Consider the following 21,874-nt stretch of genomic DNA (forward strand, 5'->3'; position numbering starts at 1 on the left):
TAGGAATCTCCTGGGAGGAAACAGGGCCGGAAAAGGCAGGGAGAAGCCTCTGTGGGGCCTCTCTAGGAATGTCCTGGGAGGAAACAGGGCCGGAAAAGACAGGGAGAAGCCTCCATGGGGCCTCTCTAGGAATCTCCTGGGAGGAAACAGGGCCTCTACCCTCCCTGTGGTTTCCTCAATCACACGCATTATTTGCTTTTACATTGATTCCTATGGAAAAAATTGCTCTTTTCTACTTAAGAACCTGGTCATGGAACAAATTAAGTTCGTAAGTAGAGGTACCACTGTACTTTGAATGATGATTATCTATGTCTTGGTTATGAGCATGATGATACAATGATTTTTCTTCTTTCCAGCCACTGCAATAATGTTATATCCGGCAATGACATTTATTTCTGTTGGTGGGATCCTTCTCATTCTCACAAATATGCAGGTTTGAACCTCTTCCCTTGCGCATCCTATTGGGGAGGGATGTTGGGAAAGGATACTCTTCAAAATGATCTTTGGAGGGAGGTGCAAGCATAAGTCTAATCATGACAACTTTTACTTGAGGGAGTGGGAGGTCCCAGAGATACATTTATTTCTTCTTTTGGGGATATTCAAATCCAGCTGGGAAAAGAGAACCATGATGTCAATTTCCTACATGTTCAGAATGTATCAGGCTAGTGGTTCCAACTGGCATCTAACCTAAATCACAGTCTCCAAGTCAACGTACTCCTCAAAAATCCAGTTTCTTGCCGGAGACATCCTGGCACCTACCCTGGGACTTTGAGAAGTACTTTGACTTGGACTCTGATTTAGGTTGGAACCTTGACAATTAACCTTAATCTGAGTTTCCCACCCAGTTGAAAATTTACATCCCTTGTCCCCCACCCACAAACTTGTCACGTTGCCCACTCAGATTGTGCCAGTCTGGCAAGTCCTTCCTCCGCTTCCGCCCAGGTGGATGCGCATAGGATGGCCTTGAACCAGTCGAAATAATGCTTTGTCGCTGCATCTCTTCCCTCGGGAAAATCACCCCTCCCAAGTTCCCATAAACATCAGGTCTTCTATAGATATTGTGGCAATTTGTTAATTTATCACCAACTTCTGCACTGGCTTGACACTGGAGTCTGGAGATGAAATCCCAAGAAAAATGGTCGCAGGCGTGGAAGAAATCTGTTTCACAAATTGCTTCTTCTTCCACAGTATCTAACTTTTTATATTCTAGCCCAGTGATGGCAAGCCTTTAAGGCATTGAGCACCCAAATCACAATGCACGTGTGCACGCTGGAGCCTGGGAAACTGGAAGGAGTTGTGTGCATGCATATGATGGCCATTTGGTCTTCTGGTTGCTGGTGCACGCATGGGCGCTGGCCAGTTGGTCTTCGTGTGCACCAGGCCCCAGAAACTCAAAAACCAGCCATCTGGTGCAAATGCGTGCACCATTCACCTGGTCTTCTGGATTCTGTGATCAGCTGGTGCACCAGAAACCAGAAGAGTAGCTGGTGACGGCATGAACACCCACAGAGAGGGCTCATGTGCTATAGTCCACCATCACAGTTCTAGCCTATTTAGAACTGAGTTCATAAACTATGTCCTGCTGCCACAAAAGGAGATTAGCCCTCTTAATTTATTTCTCCAGGTTGGGAATCTGTTTGGAAAACATCGGTCTACCATCATTACCCTCTACAACGGGGCCTTTGATTCTTCCTCGGCTATCTTTCTTATCATCAAGGTTGGTGAAATTGGCTTTTTCATTTGTTTGTTTTGCCTCAATATCGATTTATGTTTAATTTTAAAAAGACTCCCACTTCTATGTTTGGGCTTTTCTGCCTTCTTGTTGCCGGATTGCCATCATAGGCACAGAATTACTTAATTGTCCTTATCTATAGCACTAAAGCAATTATTTATTTATTTTATTGATTAGATTTTTATGCCACCCCTCTCCATAGACTCGGGGCAACTAACAACAATAATTTAAAAAGCAAACATACACACACAAACAAACATACCATGCATAAATTGTATAGGCCTAGGGAGAAGAGAATATCTCAGTCCCCCCATGCCTGACAACCGAGGTGGGTTTTAAGGAGCTTACGAAAGGTGAGGAAGATGGGGGCAATTCTGATCTCTGGGGGGGAGTTGGTTACAGAAGGTCGGGGCTGCCACAGAGAAAGCTCTTCCCCTAGGTCCCGCCAAACAACATTGTTTAGTCGACGGGACCCGGAGAAGGCTGACTCTGTGGGACCTAACTGGTTGCTGGGATTCATGCGGCAAAAGGCGGTCCCGGAGATATTCTGGCCCGATACCACGAAGGGCTTTATAGGTCATAACCAACACTTTGAATTGTGACTGGAAACTGATCGGCAACCAATGCAGACTGCGGAGTCTTGGTGTAACATGGGCATACTTAGGGAAGCCCATGATTGCTCTCGCAGCTGCATTCTGCATGAAGTTTCCGAACACTTTTCAGAGGTAGCCCCCTGCAGAGAGCGTTACAGTAGTCGAGCCTCGAGGTGATGAGGGCATGAGTGACTGTGAGCAGTGAGTCCCGGTCCAGATAGGGCCGCAACTGGTGCACCAGGCGAACCTGGGCAAACGCCCCCCTCGCCACAGCTGAAATATGTTTCTCTAATGTGAGCTGTGGATCAAGGAGGATGCCCAAGTTGCAGACCTTCTCTGAGGGGGTCAGTAATTCCCCACATAGGGTAATGGATGGACAGATGGAATTGTCCTTGGGAGGCAAAACCCACAACCACTCTGTCTTATCAAGGTTAAGTTTGAGTCTGTTGACACCCATGCAGACACTAACAGCCTCCAGGCACCGGCACATCACTTCCACTGCTTTGCTGACTGGACATGGGGTGGAGATGTAAAGCTGGGTATCATCTGCGTACTGATGATACCTCACCCCATGCCCTTGGATGATCTCACCCAGCGGTTCCATGTAGATATTAAATAGCAGGTGGGAGAGGACCAACCCCTGAGGCATGACCTTAGATCCATCTTATCAGCACTAAATGAACTCATGATAACCGGTTCCAACGTTCAAAGAAACCGCCTGCTCCCATGCAAGCTCGGCTGCAACCTTAGGCAGGCTAAGACATAAGGAAAGCACAATTCCAATGTGGGAGGACAACAAGAGAGGAGATAAGCAAGATCAGGGAGAAAAATAAAGTAGTATAAATACATAATTGAATTGGTTTAAACTTCAGTAATATTTGATCTGGATTTATATGCTTAAAACTAAGACTATACAAGTAATACTTTTCCTTCCTGCCTCTGGCAGATTCATTTTCTCATTAAAGGACATGTGCAAGCTGATTTGGAAATACTGTACATTTCTGCATAGATTAGCCCATCCTAGAGCTTTAGTTGCATAAAGACAGCTCCTTTGCTAGAGGGCATTAGAGAAAGGTCACCGTTTGCATTTGGCCATGAATCATGGACATTTTCACCCATTAATGCTATGAACAGCCCATTGATATATATACAAAAACGATATAGATAATAATAGAATTCTTCATTGGCCAAGTGTGATTGCACACACAAGGAATTTGTCTTTGGTGCATATGCTCTCAGTGTACATAAAAGAAAAAGATACATTTGTCAAGAATCATGAGGTACGACACTTAATGATTGTCATGGGGTCAAATAAGCAATGAGGAAACAATATTAAAAAAATCTTAAGGATACAAGCAACAAGTTACAGTCACACAGTCCTAAGTGAGAGGAAATGGGTGATAGGAATGATGGGGGAAAACTAGTAGTAATAGTAGTGCAGACTTAGTAAATAGTTTGATAGCGTTGAGGGAATTATTTGTTTAGCAGAGTGATGTCGTTCGGGAAAAAACTGTTCTTGTGTCTAGTTGTCTTGGTGTGCAGTGCTCTGTAGCGACGTTTTGTGGTTTATGTCCAAGATGTGAAGGGTCAGTAAATATTTCCCCCGTCCTCTTTTTGACTGGTGCAGTATACAGGTCCTCAATGGAAGGCAGGTTGGCAGCAATTGGTTTTTCTGCAGTTCTGATTCTCCTCTGAAGTCTGTGTCGGTCTTGTTGGGTTGCAGAACCAAACCAGGCAGTTATAGAGGTGCAGATGACAGACTCAATTATTCTTCTGTAGAACTGTATCAGCAGCAGTCTGATACTGCCCAATACCAAAGTCACTCCTGTGCATTCAGTTAGTCCACCTGAAGCAGAGCAGAGGTTACAGCCATAAATGAGAGAGTTGCCTGTTTCATCCTTCTTTGAAGTGTTGGCATTGGTTCTTCAATGAAAATCAGTCTTATGGAACTGTTAACTTTGAGCAAAAGCTTATCAGGGAAAGAGGCTCTGCATCCCTTTCCCTTTTGCAATTTGTTTGGGAGTAGAGAGATATCTGGGTTCTGATGGGTCAGCCACAGAAACTCTGGTGGTGGCTTTGGGCCATGATTAACTCTCAGATCAGCCTACTTCATGGGGCTGTTGCAGAGGAAAATAGGAGGAGGGGATGCTATTTTATTCTTTCATTCATTCATTCATTCATTCATTCATTCATTAATCCATTTACTATTTATTTATTTACTTATTTGATTGATTGATTGATTGATTGATTGATTGATTGATTTTTATGCCGCCCTTCTCCACAGACTCAGGGCAGCTCACAACAGAAATAAATACAAGATACAGAGGTAGAACATGTAAGAAATCTAAAGTTAAAAAATAGTCTTAAAAAAATCCCATTCATAAAAGCCATAATCCACATTCATCCTATCAAATTACACATTCATATCATCCGCCAGAGCTCTATATTATCACTCAATGGCCCTAGGCCTGGTAGCAAAGAAGAAGGCCAGGAGGGTGGGGGAGGTACGAAGCTCTAGAGGGAGTTGATTCTAAAGGGCTGGAGCCACCACAGAGAAGGCTCTCACCCTATGCCCCGCCAGATGGCATTGCCTGGCTGTTGGGACTTGGGGAAGTCCGACTCAGTGGGACCTGACTGGTCACTGGGATAAGTGAGGCAGAAGACGGTCCCATAAATAATCTATGTATACCCCCTTGCGCTCCTGAAGGAAAGGTGGGTTACAAATAAAAAAAGCATACATTTACTTTCCTTTTGGGCTGAGTAGGTGGACATCAGGAAGAAAAGCGTACGGTGGCCTCCTCTCCTCCTTTCCATTTACAGGAGAGTGCTTTGCATTTCAGACACACAGAGTGGGAATGTGGGAGGCAGTGGCCTGCCACCCAAAGTCTGGCCCTTGTTCCCCATGTCGCTCCCAGGAGGGAGCAGGAGAGGCCTGCTGTTGAAAGCAGAGTGAGCCTCATTTCAGCAGCAAGTTGCGCTTAAAGTGTGAGAGAGAGGATGCTTTGTCCTGTTGCTTCTTATAATTCATTACTCAGCTTTTCAAAGCTCTTTTGTGGCTGAACTTTGCTTGCAGAGGAGAATAAGAACTGGAGTTTCTGGGCAACTCCCAGCAGAATGAATAACTAAGGCCGAGAAACCCAAAGTGACTGCGCTATGTGACATGTTGCATTGACTATAATCAGTGATGGGCTGCTGCTTACACGGTCTGGTGCTCCGTCCCAGTAGGAAATTCTGGGATGCGCACACGCAACTCCATGCACGCATGCTTCCCGCATAAGATTTGTCTTCTGCACATGCACAGCAAGTGAAATCTCACGTGGGTGAGATTTTGGCGATTTTGGCCGACTATTTGCTTCTGCACATGTGCAGAAGCAAAAATATCGGCGAAAATCACCGAAATCTCGCTCCTGTGCCCATCCTTACCCAAGATTGCACTTGCTGCACATGCGCATAAGCCAAATCTCATGCTGACGGGCATAGTTCCCTCTAAGCTGAGCAGTGAGCAATCGCTCACTTGAAAATCATCACCAACTCAGAGTTTTCCAAACCTGCCCAGAAGCCGAGAGGGAAAGAGTGAGAGGGAAGGAGAGAGAGAGGAAGAGAGAGAAACAGATAGAAAAAAGAGAGGAAGGAAAAGAGAAAGAAAAAGAATGGGAGTAAGGAAGAGAGAAAGAAAATCAAAATCTAGTTTGAAACTAGCTCAACTATTTAAGTGGCATTTTGATATTGATAGAATTGCCCTATTATGAGCTCACTGTTATAGACACACAGTACAGTATTTTATTTTGAAATTCTCTGAGGCAAAACAGGGTGGTTTTTTATTTATTTGTTTGTTTGTTTGTTTGTTTGTTTATTTATTTATTTATTTATTATTTCTGTGCCGCCCAGTCCCGAAGGGACTGCCGCTCAGACACTATACTTTTCCGCTCACCCACCCCAAAAAATAGAGGGAACACTGCTGACGGGTGTGCGCGCGGACACACGCAATAGCCTCGGAGGGCTCACCGGTAGCACCGAGGACAAGCAGCCCTTCACTGGCTATAACCCTCATCATCCTTGGCCTGCTGGCACTATTAATTGGGTGGGTTCATCCAGCATCCAGAGGAGGTTTAGGATTCAATTTTTTGTATTCACTCTGATGCTGTCTTAACCTGCTGTGGAGAGCAGACCATTTGTGTATTTGTTTGTTATAACATGTTGTGTGAATTTCAGATTTATAAACCTAGGAGTTATAAGGTAATACACGTAGGATTTATTATTATTATTATTATTTATTAGATTTGTATGCCGCCCTTCTCCGAAGACTCGGGGCGGCTCACAGGATACGAAAACAACACAACAGCAAATCTAATTAATTAAAAATTACTACTAAAATCCCATACATAATAAAATCAGTCAGCCAATTCATTCACAACCACACATTACATCTCGTGAACAGAGGAAGGGGGCTTGATGTAATTGCCCCATGCCCTCTCTACGGAGAGGGGCGGCATATAAATAAATAAATAAATGAATGAATGAATGAATGAACGAACAAACAAACAAACAAACAAATGAGTTTTGAGGCTCTTGCGAAAGGCGAGGAGGGTGAGGGCAGTGCAAATCTCTGGAGGGAGCTGATTCCAGAGGGCCGGGGCCGCCACAGAGAAGGCTCTTCCCCTGGGCCCCGCTATACGACATAGTCTAGCCGACGGGACCCGGAGAAGGCCAACTCTGTGGGACCTAACCGGTCGCTGGGATTCATGCGGCAGAAGGCGTAAGTATGTAGGTATTTAGTGTAGGTAAGCAGTGCACTTTAGATTTGAAACCAAAATTGTATGCCAATGTAGATGTGGGGGATACATGTACCTATCTCCTTAAAGATACACTTCCCAAACCACCCAGGAAAAACACACGGAATCTCATGGCCACTCACATCAATCACCTAGCTTTGCCCTATTGGCTATTACTTGCCCCTTTCGCTGTGCCCATGGGCCCTTTAGAAATGTTCAATGGTGGTACCAAAAAATTGCCCAACTGTTTCAAGGCCCCCCCGCCTCTTTTGAGAAGGACCAGTTAATGATCAGGATAGAGCAAGTGGAAAGGGGGAACTGAAGCCTTTCCATCTTCCTTGCTACGTTTCTGCAGGAATTCAAGGATTGGCGCACGCGGTAGGAGCGTTACAATACAGCCAGCTTATCTTGGAATGCGTTGTTTGTCCTCAGCTCCTGTATGAGGCAGGCCTCTCCCTGGGAGCCATGTTCTTCTTCATATCTGCCTGCAGCGTCTGGCACTTAGTTCGCACCTTTTTCCTGATGCCCCGATACCATATTCCTTATCCACTGCCCCCAGGCTATACATATGGGTAAGCAGCACTTCTGTCCGAGTGGCAGATGACTCCTCTGTGTGACTTTCCCCAAATCCTAGCTCCCCCACCCTCTTATATTCCTATCATTTTTTTCTCCAGTGGCTTCTCCCCTTTTCTAGCTGTTTATCGTGATGCCTGAAATCTTAGTGACCAGAGAATGCATTTTAGGGATCGTTAGATCCTCTCAGTTATAATCCTATAAAGACAATCCTTCTTTCCGAGTGCTATTTCAGGCACACGCTATGAAAGCTTATCCTTGGATTTGTCTAGGGCAGTGTTTCCCAACCTTGGCAACTTGAAGCTATTTGGACTTCAACTCCCAGAATTCCCCAGCCAGCGAATGCTGGCTGGGGACTTCTGGGAGTTGAAGTCCAGATATCTTCAAGTTGTCAAGGTTGGGAAAACACTGGTCTAGGGATGTGCTTCTCATCTGACTGTCACTGTACCTTTAACAGCAGTTTGGTGTGCAAAAGTAATTTGACGTCTAGAAAAGCTGTACCAGTAGATCTATTCTTAACACCCTGCTGCTACTTAAGGTGAAAGATGCATCCATGCATTGTTCTGCTAACAATTTTAGATTCATAACTTTCTTTGCGCCTGCCTATTCATCCTAAGCTTTTTTTGTCCCTGAGTTGTTATGTCACGTTTCAAGGGCTGCAAAAATTGCAGAAAAATCTGAACCTGACAATAGAGCAGGCAGTCTGCACTGGGAGGACTCAATGTCATTTAAATGAATTAAGGATGCCTGCAGATTAGGTTAGTGTCATTAGCAGGCCAGACCTCTAAATGTTTACTTACAGATATGAACACTTAATTTTAAGTACATCTCATAGTTCTCAAAGTTCACTTTGCATTGATGAAGCCACTTCTTGTGAGTGAAAATCAGGAGGGATGAAGAGCTAGATTCTCCACTTGACTCTTCTGTGCTTCCAAGTGCACCTTCATTTCAAATAATATTATTTGCAAAGGTATCCTTGGCCTTATCGCCTTGTCTCTATTCCTGATTCCACCAGTAGCTTTGCTTCTTCAAAAAGGAGTTGCAGTTAGATCCATCTGCGTGCCAGATTTAGACTGGCTCTGCTGGTGTAGCTCATGCATTATGCTGAGCCACATTAAGTGAGTTAACTCATCATTCCATGCCAAAACCAAATAAATCACATTATGCCGTTGCATTATGTCTGAACCGGGGCAGTGAGTTTAATGGATTTACTTCCAAATAAAGGTAGATGTCAGTATCAGCAAGCAGACTAGGAATTCTTTTTTGCATTTCAGAAATACTACCACACAGAAAGAGTAAAAGAAAGGGGCAAGATATAAAAAGAACAATTATTAAGTCAAATGTGACGCTGAAAGTGGTTTGTACCAGAAAAATACAAATTTAAGTGTCCCTGAGGCTACCCCCCCCCGCCCCTGCCTTTTGCTTTGTATGTTTGATTACCCATTTAATGTGTATAAATGTTGTAGGATGTTTATTGGCCCTGACTAATTTCATTTACGTTTTGCATTTTCACGCTAGGGTTCAGCAGCTTCAAGAATTAATAAAAGCTTTCTCGTAAATCCTTTTCCTTCTTTCTGAGCCTACGTAACATTGGTTAGGTTCTGTACACAAGATGTATGTAGAAATAAGTTCACAAGGCCAAGAGGAGAACAAGATGTGTGTCATGTTTCCTGTGTCTGCAGATTGAACTGTCCTGGGATGTCTCGTTCATACCGCACTTATGAGGAACAAGGCTCCCCCAAGATCATAGTTGCAGATGAAGTCCAAGACTCAAATAATCAGCATGATGAGTCAGCACTCAAAAAAGAACTATCTGCCATCAATGACAAAGGTAGAGGCTGAGGCTGGTTTAGAATAATAGAATAACAGATAACATTAATAATAAAAACAACAGAGTTGGAAGGGACCTTGGAGGTCTTCTAGCCCAAGTCCCTGCTTAGGCAGGAAACCCCACACCACTTCAGACAGATGGTTATCCAACATCTTAAAAACTTCCAATATTGGAGAAGTCACAATTTCTGTAGGCAAGCTGTTCCACTGATTAATGGTTCTATCAGGAAATTTCTCCTTAGTTCTAAGTTACTTCTCTCCTTGTTTAGTTTCCACTCATTTCTTCTTGTTCTACACTCAGGTGCTTTGAAGAATAGCTTGACTCCTTCTTCTTTGTGGCAATCCCTGAGATATTGGAACACTCTTATCTTGTCTCCCCTGGTCCTTCTTTTCATTAAACTAGCCATGCCCAATTCCTGCAACCATTCTTCATATGTTTTAGCCTCCAGTCCCCTAATCATCTTTGTTGTTCTTCTCTGTACTCTTTGTAGAGTCTCAGCGTTGGAACATTGGACTTTTACTAGAGTCTCAACAGAATTGGAAGAGATCTTGGATTCTCCCCTGTGGATTAGCTAGGATTACGTTATTTGGAATGCCTGGGCCATTTTTCTGTATAATTTTTAGGTTCTCTGCAAAGTAATGGTAAAATATGAATCTGCTTCTGTCTATATTTCTGGGGCAGCCTTCCCTGGATTTGTACAATTCATCCAGGATTGAGAGATGGTCCTCTGTTTGTAGCCAGTTTCTTTTATTCTCCTTCTTTTACCTCATTCTCTCTCTTTAGAGTTCCATATATGAAGTCAGGTTTGAATTACTCATTTTCTTAGCTGTTAGGCATTGTGGAACATGATCCAGCTCCCAAGTTACCCTGTGCTTCTAGGCTATTTCAGTCAACTATTTTTTTTTTTATGGGAGAGCAGATAGAAAGAATGAGCTCAAATGTCATAATTTTTCACTTTTTATGGTTTCCCCAGGATGTGGGATCTACTACTTGAAGTTCCAGCAAGATATTAATCACATTTAATGTCATGTTACTAGGAAATACTGTTTCCTTTTTCCTCCCAGTGACCCTGCTGCAAATTTCTAGTAAGAAACAGCAGATTTGTAACCTGTCAGCCAATTGATCAGAGGCTGATAGAAAAGTGAAAGGGCGCTTTGTGACTTCATACTTTGCAGGAACTGTTACCAAAGGCAGAGTTAGTTTAACCTGGAATTAAGGAGACCCTTCCTAATAGTGAAAACAATTAACCAGTGGAACAACTTGCCTTTGGACATTGTACGTGCTTTATCACTGTAGACTTTTAAGAAGAGACTGGACAGCTACCTGTCTGAAATGGTATAAAGTCTACTGTTTTAGCAGGGATTTGGACTTGAAGACATCCAAGGTGACTTTTGATGTCCTCTTTACCCTAGAAACTATTTCACATATTTTTAGGCGGGTCTGGTTTGAAGTCAACAAGAATAATTATGTCATCTCTATTTAACCAACCCTTCCTGCCCCCTCCTGGCATCAATAAAACTTATACGTGTCTCTCTCTCTGTGTGATATATAATTAATCATTTAATCCTGGAAGTGCAGTCAGAGAAACAGTAGCAACTAGTCTTCTTTGTAGACATTCTGCGATACAAAAATCCGACTGGACATAATCCAGAGTATATCCACTTTTTTTTTTTTTTTTTTTAGGTGACGCTGAGACTGGAGCAGACGCCAAGCCACCGCCTGTTAAATCCTTCTGGAAATGCGTTTTCTCCATGTTATTTTTCTGGCACTTGATATGGCTGTCAGTGATGCAGCTACGCCATTACCTCTTCATTGGTACCCTCAATCCCATGCTGAGAAACCTCGCAAATGACGACAACAACCTTGGTACTGAGAGAACCCAAAGAATTGTGGGGAGGGAAGGTAGTTTTGGGGGAAGAGAAGGGAATAGGGAAAGGTACTAATGAATTTAACGTAAGTGAGAAGCAAGCAATAAGAAAGAAGGGCTATGGAAATGAATAGGGAGAGTTGAAAGAAGTATTGACTGAGGCAGAAAAGTGGAAACGTGAGAAAAACTGATTAAAAGACATTGCTGTCTTTTTATGCTGAAAAACTGATAAAAAGGATGATGAGCCAGAGTTCCATCAGCTAACAGCAAAAAATGTTTTGGTCAAGTTCTGGTTTTGTTTTGTTTTGTTTACTTTTTAAAATAATTTGGGGAATGGTATTAAAGAAAATAAGAGACTCATCTCAGTTCTTTCTGGAGTCTGGTCCTTAATGGGCCTGTTGAAGGTTTTGAGCAAATGGAACTTGTATTCGGAGCCGCTCCGAGTTTGTGGAGAGGAGCGGCATTCAAATCTAATAAATGAATGAATGAATGAATGAATGAATTATTATTATTATTATTATTATTATTATTATTATTATTATTATTATTATTATAAATATGCAGCTGTTGAATTCTCATATCTCCCTAAACCAACCATACACCTGGCTTTGCCTTAATAAGTTCTGGAATCCAATTATTTTTCCTTCAAAAAATTGTGTATTTATTTATTTATTTATTTATTCATTCATTCATTCATTCATTCATTCATTTATTTATTTATTTGATTTATAGGCTGCCCTTCTCCTCGCGTAAATGATGCTTTCATATAGTCATAAGAGCCGGGGTGGCGCAGTGATTAGAGTGCAGCACTGCAGGCTACTCCAGCTAACTGCTAGCTGTAGTTCAGCAGTTCAAATCTCACCACCGGCTCAAAGTTGACTCAGCCTTCCATCCTTCCGAGGTGGGTAAAATGAGGACCCAGATTGTTGGGGGCAATATGCTGATTCTGTAAACCACTTAGAGAGGGCTGTAAAAGCACCATGAAGCAGTATGTAAGTCTAAATGTTATAAATGCTAAATTGTGGCTTAGCATAACGTGTGAACCTTTTAGATCTCAGAAAGAAAGTTTTTCTCTTAGAATATATTAGATGTTCCATTGCTGTATTTTAATTTTATGTTGTCCCCTTCCTGGGACAAAAGGGAGGTGATTTCTCCTCCGCAGTGTTCTTCTCTCCTGAGATGATGGGGTCAGGATGTAATCAAACATAGCCTCAGGCCTGCCCCGAAAGCTTTTCCCTGCCTTCAGCAGAGATAAGCTGCTGAACTAAGATTTAAATTGTGTCATTTTGAAACTCAGATATGAATAATGACAGAACTCGGCTGTTGATTGCTAGATAGGACTGGCCAGCCAACTGAGGGAACTAGCAGCCTCCTTTCATATTAGAAGCTTTGTTCCATACCCAAAGAGAGAGTTTTCTCAGTTCTGAGAACTGAATGACCAAAGAGCCCAAACCTGGACACATTCTAACCTCATCTAGCCATAACTGCCATTGAGTTATAGAAAGGAAAAACCCATTGCGTTGGGGAAATTGCCTTTGGAATGACATCGCAGTTATTTATTTATTTATTTTTGATTTTGTTTGATTTTGTTTTGTTTTGTTTTGTTTTGTTTTGTTTTGTTTTGTTTTGTTTTGTTTTGTTTTGTTTTGTTTTGTTTTGTTTTGTTTTGTTTTGTTTTGTTTTGTTTTGTTTTGTTTTGTTTTGTTTTGTTTTGTTTTGTTTTGTTTTGTTTTGTTTTGTTTTGTTTTGTTTGAATGCCGCCCCTCTCCGTAGATTTGGGGCGGCTAACAACAGCAAAAAGACAATATGAACAAATCTAATATTAAAAGTAATGTAAAAAACCAAAACCTCCCCAATTTAAGAAACCAATCATACATACAGACATACCATGCATAAATTTTATAAGCCTAGGGGGAAGGGAATATCTCAATTCCCCCATGCCTGACAACAGAGGTGGATTTTAAGGAGCTTACGAAAGGCAAGGAGGGTGGGGGCAACTCTGATATCTGGGGGGGAGTTGGTTCCAGAGGGTCGGGGCCGCCACAAAGAAGGCTCTTCCCCTGGGTCCCGCCAAATGACATTGTTTACTCAATGGGATCCGGAGAATGCCAACTCTGTGGGACCTAACTGGTCGCCGAGATTCGGTCCCGGAGATATTCTGGTCCGATGCCATGAAGGGCTTTATAGGTCATAACCAACACTTTGAATTGTGACCGGAAACTGATCGGCAACCAATGCAGACTGCGGAGTGTTGATGTGACATGGGCATATTTAGGGAAGCCCATGATTGCTCTCGCAGCTGCATTCTGCACGATCTGAAGTTTCCGAACACTTTTCAAAGGTAGTCCCATGTAGAGAGTGTTACAGTAGTTAAGCCTTGAGGTGATGAGGGCATGAGTTATCTTTGGTCTTCCTTTTCTCCTATCCACAGTGAGCAGCTACACCAATGCCTTTGCCTTCACACAGCTCTGTGGAATCTTCTGTGCCCCTTGGAATGGGCTTATTCTCGACCGGCACAAACGTGGGAAAAAGAAGGGAGAAGGTTATTCAGGTGTGTCCTCTGAATTGTGGGAATTTACCTTCCAAATTAGATTGCCCTGCCAAAAGTTTGGTGCTTTGCATTTCCACTAACTGAATTCACTCTCTTCATTGTAGGGGTGCCAGATCCTGTTGCTGACCTCCGTTCTTGTATCCTGTCCCTGGCCATTACAGTCGTTCAGTGCCTGGCCTTCTCCATCTGTGCTTCCATTCCCGTGTTGCCTGTGCAGTATGCCACATTTATCCTGCAAGTTCTGAGCCGTTCCTTCCTCTATGGAGGCAATGCTGCATTCTTGGCGATTGCGTAAGAAAAATTGTGAAGGAAGACTTGGAATGAGTGGGGAAAGGAAGGGAAGCTTTCAGCTAAGCATGACACAGAAATATGACAGAAGTTTATGATTCTGATGTTGTCAGTCAGTCCTTTTCTATTGGAAGTGCCATATAGTGGTACCTCTACCTACAAACGCCTCTACTTACGAACTTTTCTAGATAAGAACTGGGCCTTCAAGATTTTTTTGCCTCTTCTCAAGAACCACTTACAAACCCGAGCCTCTGAAACTGTAACTGGAAAAGGCAGGGAGAAGCCTCTGTGAGGCCTCTCTAGGAATCTCCTAGGAGGAAACAGGGCCGGAAAAGGCAGGGAGAAGCCTCCATGGGGCCTCTCTAGGAATCTCCTGGGAGAAAACAGGGCCTCCACCCTCCCTGTGGTTTCCCCAATCCCATGCATTATTTGCATTTACATTGATTCCTATGGGGGGGAAAATGCTTGTTACAAACTTTTCTACTTAAGAACCTGATCACGGAACGAATTAAGTTTGTAAGTAGAGGTACCACTGTATATTTTTTCCTCAGTTTTGCAGGTTTTCAGCTGCAAACATAAACTTCTAAAGGAGGTTAAGATTTCTTCCTGTTCTGCAATTGGCGTACCCAATTCTCCTCTCCTCTTTCTGCTTTAGAAAAAAAAGGTTTTGCAATTGATAACACAACACTCACTTTTTTTAGATTTTCAGAGTTCTGCTAAAATACCCCTCCAATCTTTATTGGGCATTCTGTTTTTTTTAATATCCTAATAACACAGACAAACTATGCTAATATTAAGTGGAGACATGATAGCAGTACTTACACAAACCTATGTGAAAACAGATATGAAGCTATTATTATTATTATTATTATTATTATTATTATTATTATTACTTAGATTTGTATGCCGCCCCTCTCCGAAGACTCGGGGCGGCTCACAACATGTAAAAAACAAATCATAAGCAATCAGACAGATTTAAAATATTTAAATATTTAAAAAACCCCATATGCTAACAGTCACACACACAGACATACCATGCATAAATTAAACGTGCCCGGGGGAGATGTTTCAGTTCCCCCATGCCTGACGGCAAAGGTGGGTTTTAAGGAGTTTACGGAAGGCAGGAAGAGTAGGGGCAGTTCTAATCTCCGGGGGGAGTTGGTTCCAGAGGGCCGGGGCCGCCACAGAGAAGGCTCTTCCCCTGGGGCCCGCCAACCGACATTGTTTAGTTGACGGGACCCGGAGAAGGCCCACTCTGTGGGACCTAATCGGTCGCTGGGATTCGTGCGGCAGGAGGCGGTCTCGGAGATATTCTGGTCCGATGCCATGAAGGGCTTTAAAGGTCATAACCAACACTTTGAATTGTGACCGGAAATTGATCGGCAACCAATGCAGACTGCGGAGTGATGGTGAAACATGGGCATACCTAGGTAGGCCCATGACTGCTCTCGCAGCTGCATTTTGCACGATCTGAAGTTTCCGAACACTTTTCAAAGGTAGCCCCATGTAGAGAGCATTACAGTAGTCGAATCTCGAGGTGATGAGGGCATGAGTGACTGTGAGCAATGAGTCCCGGTCCAGATAGGGCCGCAACTGGTGCACCAGGCGAACCTGGGCAAACGCCCCCCTCGCCACAGCTGAAAGATGTTGTTCTAATGTGAGCTGTGGATCGAGGAGGACGCCCAAGTTGCGGACCCTCTCTGAGGGGGTCAATAATTCCCCCCCCAGGGTGATGGACGGACAGATGGGATTGTCCTTGGGAGGCAGAACCCACAGCCACTCCGTCTTATCCGGGTTGAGCTTGAGTCTGTTGACACCCATCCAGGCCCCAACAGCCTCCAGGCACCGGCACATCACTTCCACCGCTTCGTTGACTGGGCATGGGGTGGAGATGTAAAGCTGGGTATCATCCGCATATTGATGATACCTCACCCCATGTCCTTGGATGATCTCGCCCAGCGGTTTCATGTAGATGTTGAATAGCAGGGGGGAGAGGACCGACCCCTGAGGCACCCCACAAGGGAGAAACCTAGGAGTCGACCTCTGGCCCCCCACTAACACCGACTGCGACCGGCCAGAGAGGTAGGAGGAGAACCACTGAAGGACAGTGCCTCCCACTCCCAACCCCTCCAGCCGGTGCAGAAGGATACCATGGTCGATGGTATCGAAAGCCGCTGAGAGGTCAAGGAGCACCAGGACAGAGGATAAACCCCTGTCCCGGGCCCGCCAGAGATCATCCATCAACGCGACCAAAGCGGTTTCCGTGCTGTAACCGGCCCTGAAACCCGACTGCTGGGGACCTAGATAATCGGCTTCTTCCAAGGACCGCTGGAGCTGGAGTGCCACCACCTTCTCGACAACCTTCCCCATAAAGGGAAGGTTGGAGACTGGACGATAGTTGTTAAGTACGGCTGGGTCCAGAGAGGGCTTCTTGAGGAGGGGGCGCACAAGCGCTTCTTTATAGAGTGATGGAAAAACTCCCCTCCCCAAGGAAGCGTTGGTAATCTCCTGGGCCCAGCTCCGTGTCACCTCCCTGCTGGCCGAAACCAACCAGGAGGGACACGGATCCAGTAAACAGGTGGCGGAACTCACAGCTCCGATGGCCTTGTCCACTTCATCAGGTGTCACCAGATCAAACTCTTCCCAGACAGGTGGACAAGTACGTGCCCCAGTCACCTCGACTGACTCGTTGTCAGTCGACTCTGTTACACAATTGGAGTCGAGATCAGCCCGGATCCGAGCGACTTTATCAGCGAAAAACGTGTTAAAATCCTCGGCACTACTCTGTAAGGGCTCCCCAACTCCCCCCTGGTTGAGAAGGGAGCGGGTCACCCTAAACAGAGCGGCCGGGCGGGATTCCGCTGATGCAATCAAGGCGGCATGGTACGCGCATCTTGCCGCCTTGAGCGCCACTTTGTAAGTCTTAATAAAAGCTCTTACAAGTGTTCGATCGGATTCAGACCTACTCTTCCTCCATCGCTTCTCTAGACGTCTCTTTTGGCATTTCAACTCCCGGAGCTCCTCGTTGAACCATGGGGCTCTACGGGGTCTAGCGCCATGGAGAGGTCGCAAAGGCGCAATCCGGTCAAGAGCCCCCGCTGCAGCCCTGTTCCAGGCCTCCGCGAGAGACTCCGCCGAACTGTGGACGAGTGCCTCTGGAATAACCCCAAGCGCCGTCTGAAAGCCCTCTGGGTCCATCAGGCGCCTGGGGCGGAACATCTTCATTGGTTCCGCCTCCCTGCGGGGGAGGATTGGAGCCAGGAAGTCAAGCCGTAGTAGAAAATGGTCTGACCATGACAAAGGCAACACTTCTAAGCCCCTTAGTCTCAGACCATTACTCAATTGCTCGGAGAGGAATACCATGTCAGGTGCGTGCCCTCCCTCGTGAGTCGGACCCTGAACTACTTGAGTCAGGTCCACGGCTGTCATGGTGGCCATGAACTCCTGTGCCAACCCAGAGGTTTCGCCGAGTGACGGCAGATTGAAGTCCCCCAAGACAATAAGTCTGGGGAACTCTACCGCCAACCCGGCTACCTCCTCGAGTAGCACAGGCAGGGCTTTTGACACGCAGCTGGGAGGCAGGTACGTGAGAAATAAGCCCACCTGAACTCCTAAGTCCAACTTCATCAAGAGAGACTCGCAACCCGCTATTTCCGGAGCAATGAGTCTACGCAGGCAAAGGCTCTCCCTGGCTACAATAGCCACTCCTCCCCCCCTCCCCTGGGGTCGCAGTTGATGCCATATCTGAAACCCGGCTGGGCAAATTTCAGAGAGAGGAACACCTCCCTCCGGGCCCAGCCAGGTTTCAGTAATACATGCCAGGTCGGCCTCCTCATCCAGGATCAAATCCCGGATGAGGAGAGCTTTATTAACCACCGACCTGGCATTCAACAGCAGCAACCTGAGCCCAGGGCCAGAGTTACACTCATCACCAGTACCCAAGATTGGGCTCACAGAGCCAGAACAGAATCATCCAGAAAGCTGGATGATTTCTTGTTATTTCTATTTTGCAATGAGAGTTGATTCAGTCATCCCAGAGCCTGGGCTTTTCCCCAGAGATATCCATTAATTCAATCTGTTGATATATATTTTAACGGTGTATGATGAATACCAAAATGCCCTTTCTTTCTTTCTTTCTTTCTTTCTTTCTTTCTTTCTTTCTTTCTTTCTTTCTTTGTTTGTTTATTGTTAGTTAGTTAGTTAGTTAGTTAGTTAGTTAGTTAGTTAGTTAGTTAGTTAGTTAGTATGCCGCCCTTCTCTGAAGGCTCGGGGCGGCTAACAACAATAAAAAAGACAATGTAAACAAATCTAATATTAAAAATAATCTAAAAAACCCCAATTTAAAGAACCAATCATACATACAAGCATACCATGTATAAATTCTATAAGCGTAGGGGGGAGGGGAAAATTTCAATTCCCCCATGCCTGACGACAGAGGTGGGTTTTAAGGAGGGTGGGGGCAACTCTGATATCTGGGGGGAGCTGGTTCCAGAGAGTCAGGGCCACCACAAAGAAGGCTTTTCCCCTTGGTCCCGCCAGACGACATTGTTTAGTCGACGGGACCTTGAGAAGGCCAACTCTCTGGGACCTAACTGGTCGCTTGGATTCATGCGGCAGAAGGCGGTCCCAGAGATATTCCCTTCCCTTTTTATCATTTGTATGAGCGTGCTGGTGTAGGTACAAACAAGTGCTCCTACTAGGGATGCAGAAAGATCAAGAAGGGGAACAAAGGGGACAAATTGCCATAAAGGCAACAATGAGGACAAGTCACTTTAAAATTCCAAGATGATTTCCCTCTTGCTCTCATTTTATTTTACAGTTTTCCCCTTCAGCATTTTGGGAAACTCTATGGTCTGGTGATGGGACTGTCAGCTGTGGTGTCTCTCCTACAGTATGCCTGTTTTACTCTCATCAAGGGTCCGCTAAAGGGGGATTCCTTTTATGTAAGTATTCTGTATCCCGCTCTGCCCCTTTTCCTGTTGGGATGTCAGTCACACCCCTGGCAGTGGGGTGTTAGGATCCAGGATATGTTGCCTGAAAGGCAGCATTTACTGGTTTGGCGGAAGTGACCCAAATTCCCTTGGGAGTTACTTGGTTGAGGAGTGGGTGTTTGCATTCTTTTTCTATCTCTCCTTCTAGGTTAACATTGCCTTCGTTGTGTTAATTCTTCTGGCTTTCGTCAATCCTTTCACGGTGTGGCGGGAATGTAAGCGACGAGAGAAGGAGCAGGATGAAAGAAAGCTGGGCCTGGAATCTTCCTTCTGAATTCATCCCAGTTTAGACTTTGGAAACCTCACCTAATAAAAGGGACCCTTACGAAGACCTGTGCGGGATTAAACACTGTCTCTAAATCTCACAGCAGCAAAATAGGCCTATACGATCAGGCGCTCTTAAATCCCTCAAGTTAAAAGGATTTAACTGTGCCTAAATTTGGGCTGGGTTACTAATTCCATGTTACAAGACAGGGTTTAAATACTCCTCTCTCTCTCTCTCTCTCTCTCTCTCTCTCTCTCTCTCTCTCTCCCCCTCCCTCCCTCCCTCCCTCTCTCTCCCCCTCCCTCCCTCCCTCTCTCTCTCTCTCTCTCTCTGTAGCCTTTTATAGAAATTAAAACCAGATTCATATTTTGGAATGGAGGGAATTTATAATATTTTTCACTGTTATGTATTTTGTTCTTTCAAAGATCTATTTTTGTGGATTGTATAAAATTTTAGCATAGAAACCAATTTATTTTTTTCAAACTGAAATGTTTAATAACCAGACACTGTATTTTTAATGTGACAGTATTTTAACCTCCTTTTAAACTTTTAAATATACAGTATTAAGAAATCTTCTACTGTCTAGTTTTTAATTATTTAAATATTATAATGCTTGTTTCTACAAACTGAACTACATGTTAACTTTGAAGAATAAAAAAAAAATTAAAGCCCAGGAACAGTAGGAGGAAAAATTCAGGTATTAAAAAGAAGAAGAAGAATGTATCATAAAATCAAGTGCCAGTCAATGAATGCTGTAAAGGCAGGAAACAGACTCTGGGAGGTTGGTTTGTTTTTTAATAATTGGACCTCAAAGATTCAATGTTAAAACAATATCATACATTATTCAAAAGACAGAGTCCATGAATGCTGTATATAATATGACAGAACAGCAAAAGATTAAAATCTCATTGCTCAGGCTTAAGAAGCTACAAACTTCACTTTATTTTCCATCTCTCAAGGCATTGAATTCTCAGTGGGGCTTTATACTTTACAGTCAAGCTCCTTGCAAAAGTAGACAGTTACTGGATCACAAAGCTGCCCCCCCCCCAAAAAAATAAATGATTTAGCCTAGACTATGAGTTTTTTTACATGCTGGAAAACTCATGCAAAGTGGGAGTTGTCCCATAGCACAATTTACAGTATGTCAACTCCTGAAAACTCCATTATTTTATTTTATGGCTTCTGCATTGGTAGAAGGTATGAAAAAGTGTATCTTCCACCCTTCAGATAAAGATTGGAGAGGCTGATCCCCTGCTATTCTCACTCAGCGATGTCTCCACATCTTAGAACATTCCTGAAAGCAATTTGCAAATTACTTTTGGGGCAATCAAGAACCAAAAGCAAGTGGGTGTTACTTTTCATTGAGACCCATGTGCTAATCCAATGGAGTGCAGTATTACAATACAGTGATACCTCTATTACAATACAATGCTCTATTACAGTGTTTTTCAACCAGTGTGCCGTGAGACATGGTCAGGTGTGCCGCGAAGCTCAGAGAGAAAGAAAGAGAGAGAGAAAGAAAGAGAGAAAGAACGCAAGAGAGAGAGAGAGAAAGAAAGCAAGAGAGAGAGAAAACAAGAGAAAGAAAGAGAGAGAGAGCAAGAGAGAGAAAGAAAGAAAGAGAGAGAGAAAGAGAGGGAGGGAGGGAAGGAGAGAGAGAGAAAGACATAGAGGGAGGGAGGGAGAGAGAAAGAGCAAAAAAGAGAGGAAGGAAGGAAGGAAGAGAAAGAAAGAGGGATGGAGAGAGAGAGAGAAAGAGGAAGGAAGGGAGAGAAAGGGAGGGAGGGAGAAAGAAATAGAGTGAAGGGGAGGAAGAGAGAGAGAGAGAGAATTCTTTTGTCCAAACTTTTTTAGCAAACCCCCCCCCCCTCAATGTGCCCCAGGGTTTCGTAAATGTAAAAAATGTGCCGCGGCTCAAAAAAGGTTGAAAATCACTGCTCTATTACAATACAGTGATACCTCGTCTTAAAATTAAAAACCCCTCGTCATACAAACTTTTTGAGATACAAACTCGGGGTTTAAGATTTTTGCCTCTTCTTCCAAACTATTTTCACCTTACAAACCCAAGCCACCACTACTGGGATGCCCCATCTCTGGACTTCTATTGCCAGCGAAGCACCCGTTTTTGCGCTGCTGGGATTTCCCTGAGGCTCCCCTTCATGGGAAAAACCACCTCCGGACTTCTGTGTTTTTGCGATGCTGCAGGGGAATCCCAGCAGGGGAATCCCAGCAGGGGAATCCCAGCAGGGGAATCCCAGCAGGGGAATCCCAGCAGGGGAATCCCAGGAGCACAAAAATGGGTGCTTTGCTGGCAACGGAAGTCCAGAGATGGGGCTTCCCAGTGAGGGGAGCCTCAGCGAAATCGCAGCATCACAAAAACACGGAAGTCTGGAGGTGGGGTTTAGAGGACG

General features: G+C 44.4%; 1 protein-coding gene across 4 annotated transcripts in view; it reads left to right on the plus strand.

Annotated features, from left to right (window-relative positions):
* SLC43A3 (solute carrier family 43 member 3) overlaps positions 1 to 20,038 on the plus strand; it is a 66,822-nt gene extending 46,784 nt beyond the window's left edge. For all 4 annotated transcript variants that reach the window (XM_070727344.1, XM_070727335.1, XM_070727351.1 and 1 more), the window contains 9 exons: positions 357 to 433; positions 1,625 to 1,717; positions 7,530 to 7,669; positions 9,353 to 9,501; positions 11,185 to 11,367; positions 13,800 to 13,919; positions 14,024 to 14,210; positions 19,027 to 19,150; positions 19,347 to 20,038. In XM_070727344.1, coding sequence (XP_070583445.1) covers positions 357 to 433; positions 1,625 to 1,717; positions 7,530 to 7,669; positions 9,353 to 9,501; positions 11,185 to 11,367; positions 13,800 to 13,919; positions 14,024 to 14,210; positions 19,027 to 19,150; positions 19,347 to 19,472 — 1,199 coding nt within the window. In that variant the 3' untranslated portion in view covers positions 19,473 to 20,038. The remainder of the gene's footprint in view (positions 1 to 356; positions 434 to 1,624; positions 1,718 to 7,529; positions 7,670 to 9,352; positions 9,502 to 11,184; positions 11,368 to 13,799; positions 13,920 to 14,023; positions 14,211 to 19,026; positions 19,151 to 19,346) is intronic.
* The last annotated feature ends 1,836 nt before the right edge of the window (positions 20,039 to 21,874 follow it).

The sequence above is a fragment of the Erythrolamprus reginae genome, chromosome 1 (genome assembly GCF_031021105.1).
Source record: "Erythrolamprus reginae isolate rEryReg1 chromosome 1, rEryReg1.hap1, whole genome shotgun sequence".
NCBI classification, from domain to species: Eukaryota; Metazoa; Chordata; class Lepidosauria; order Squamata; family Dipsadidae; genus Erythrolamprus; species Erythrolamprus reginae.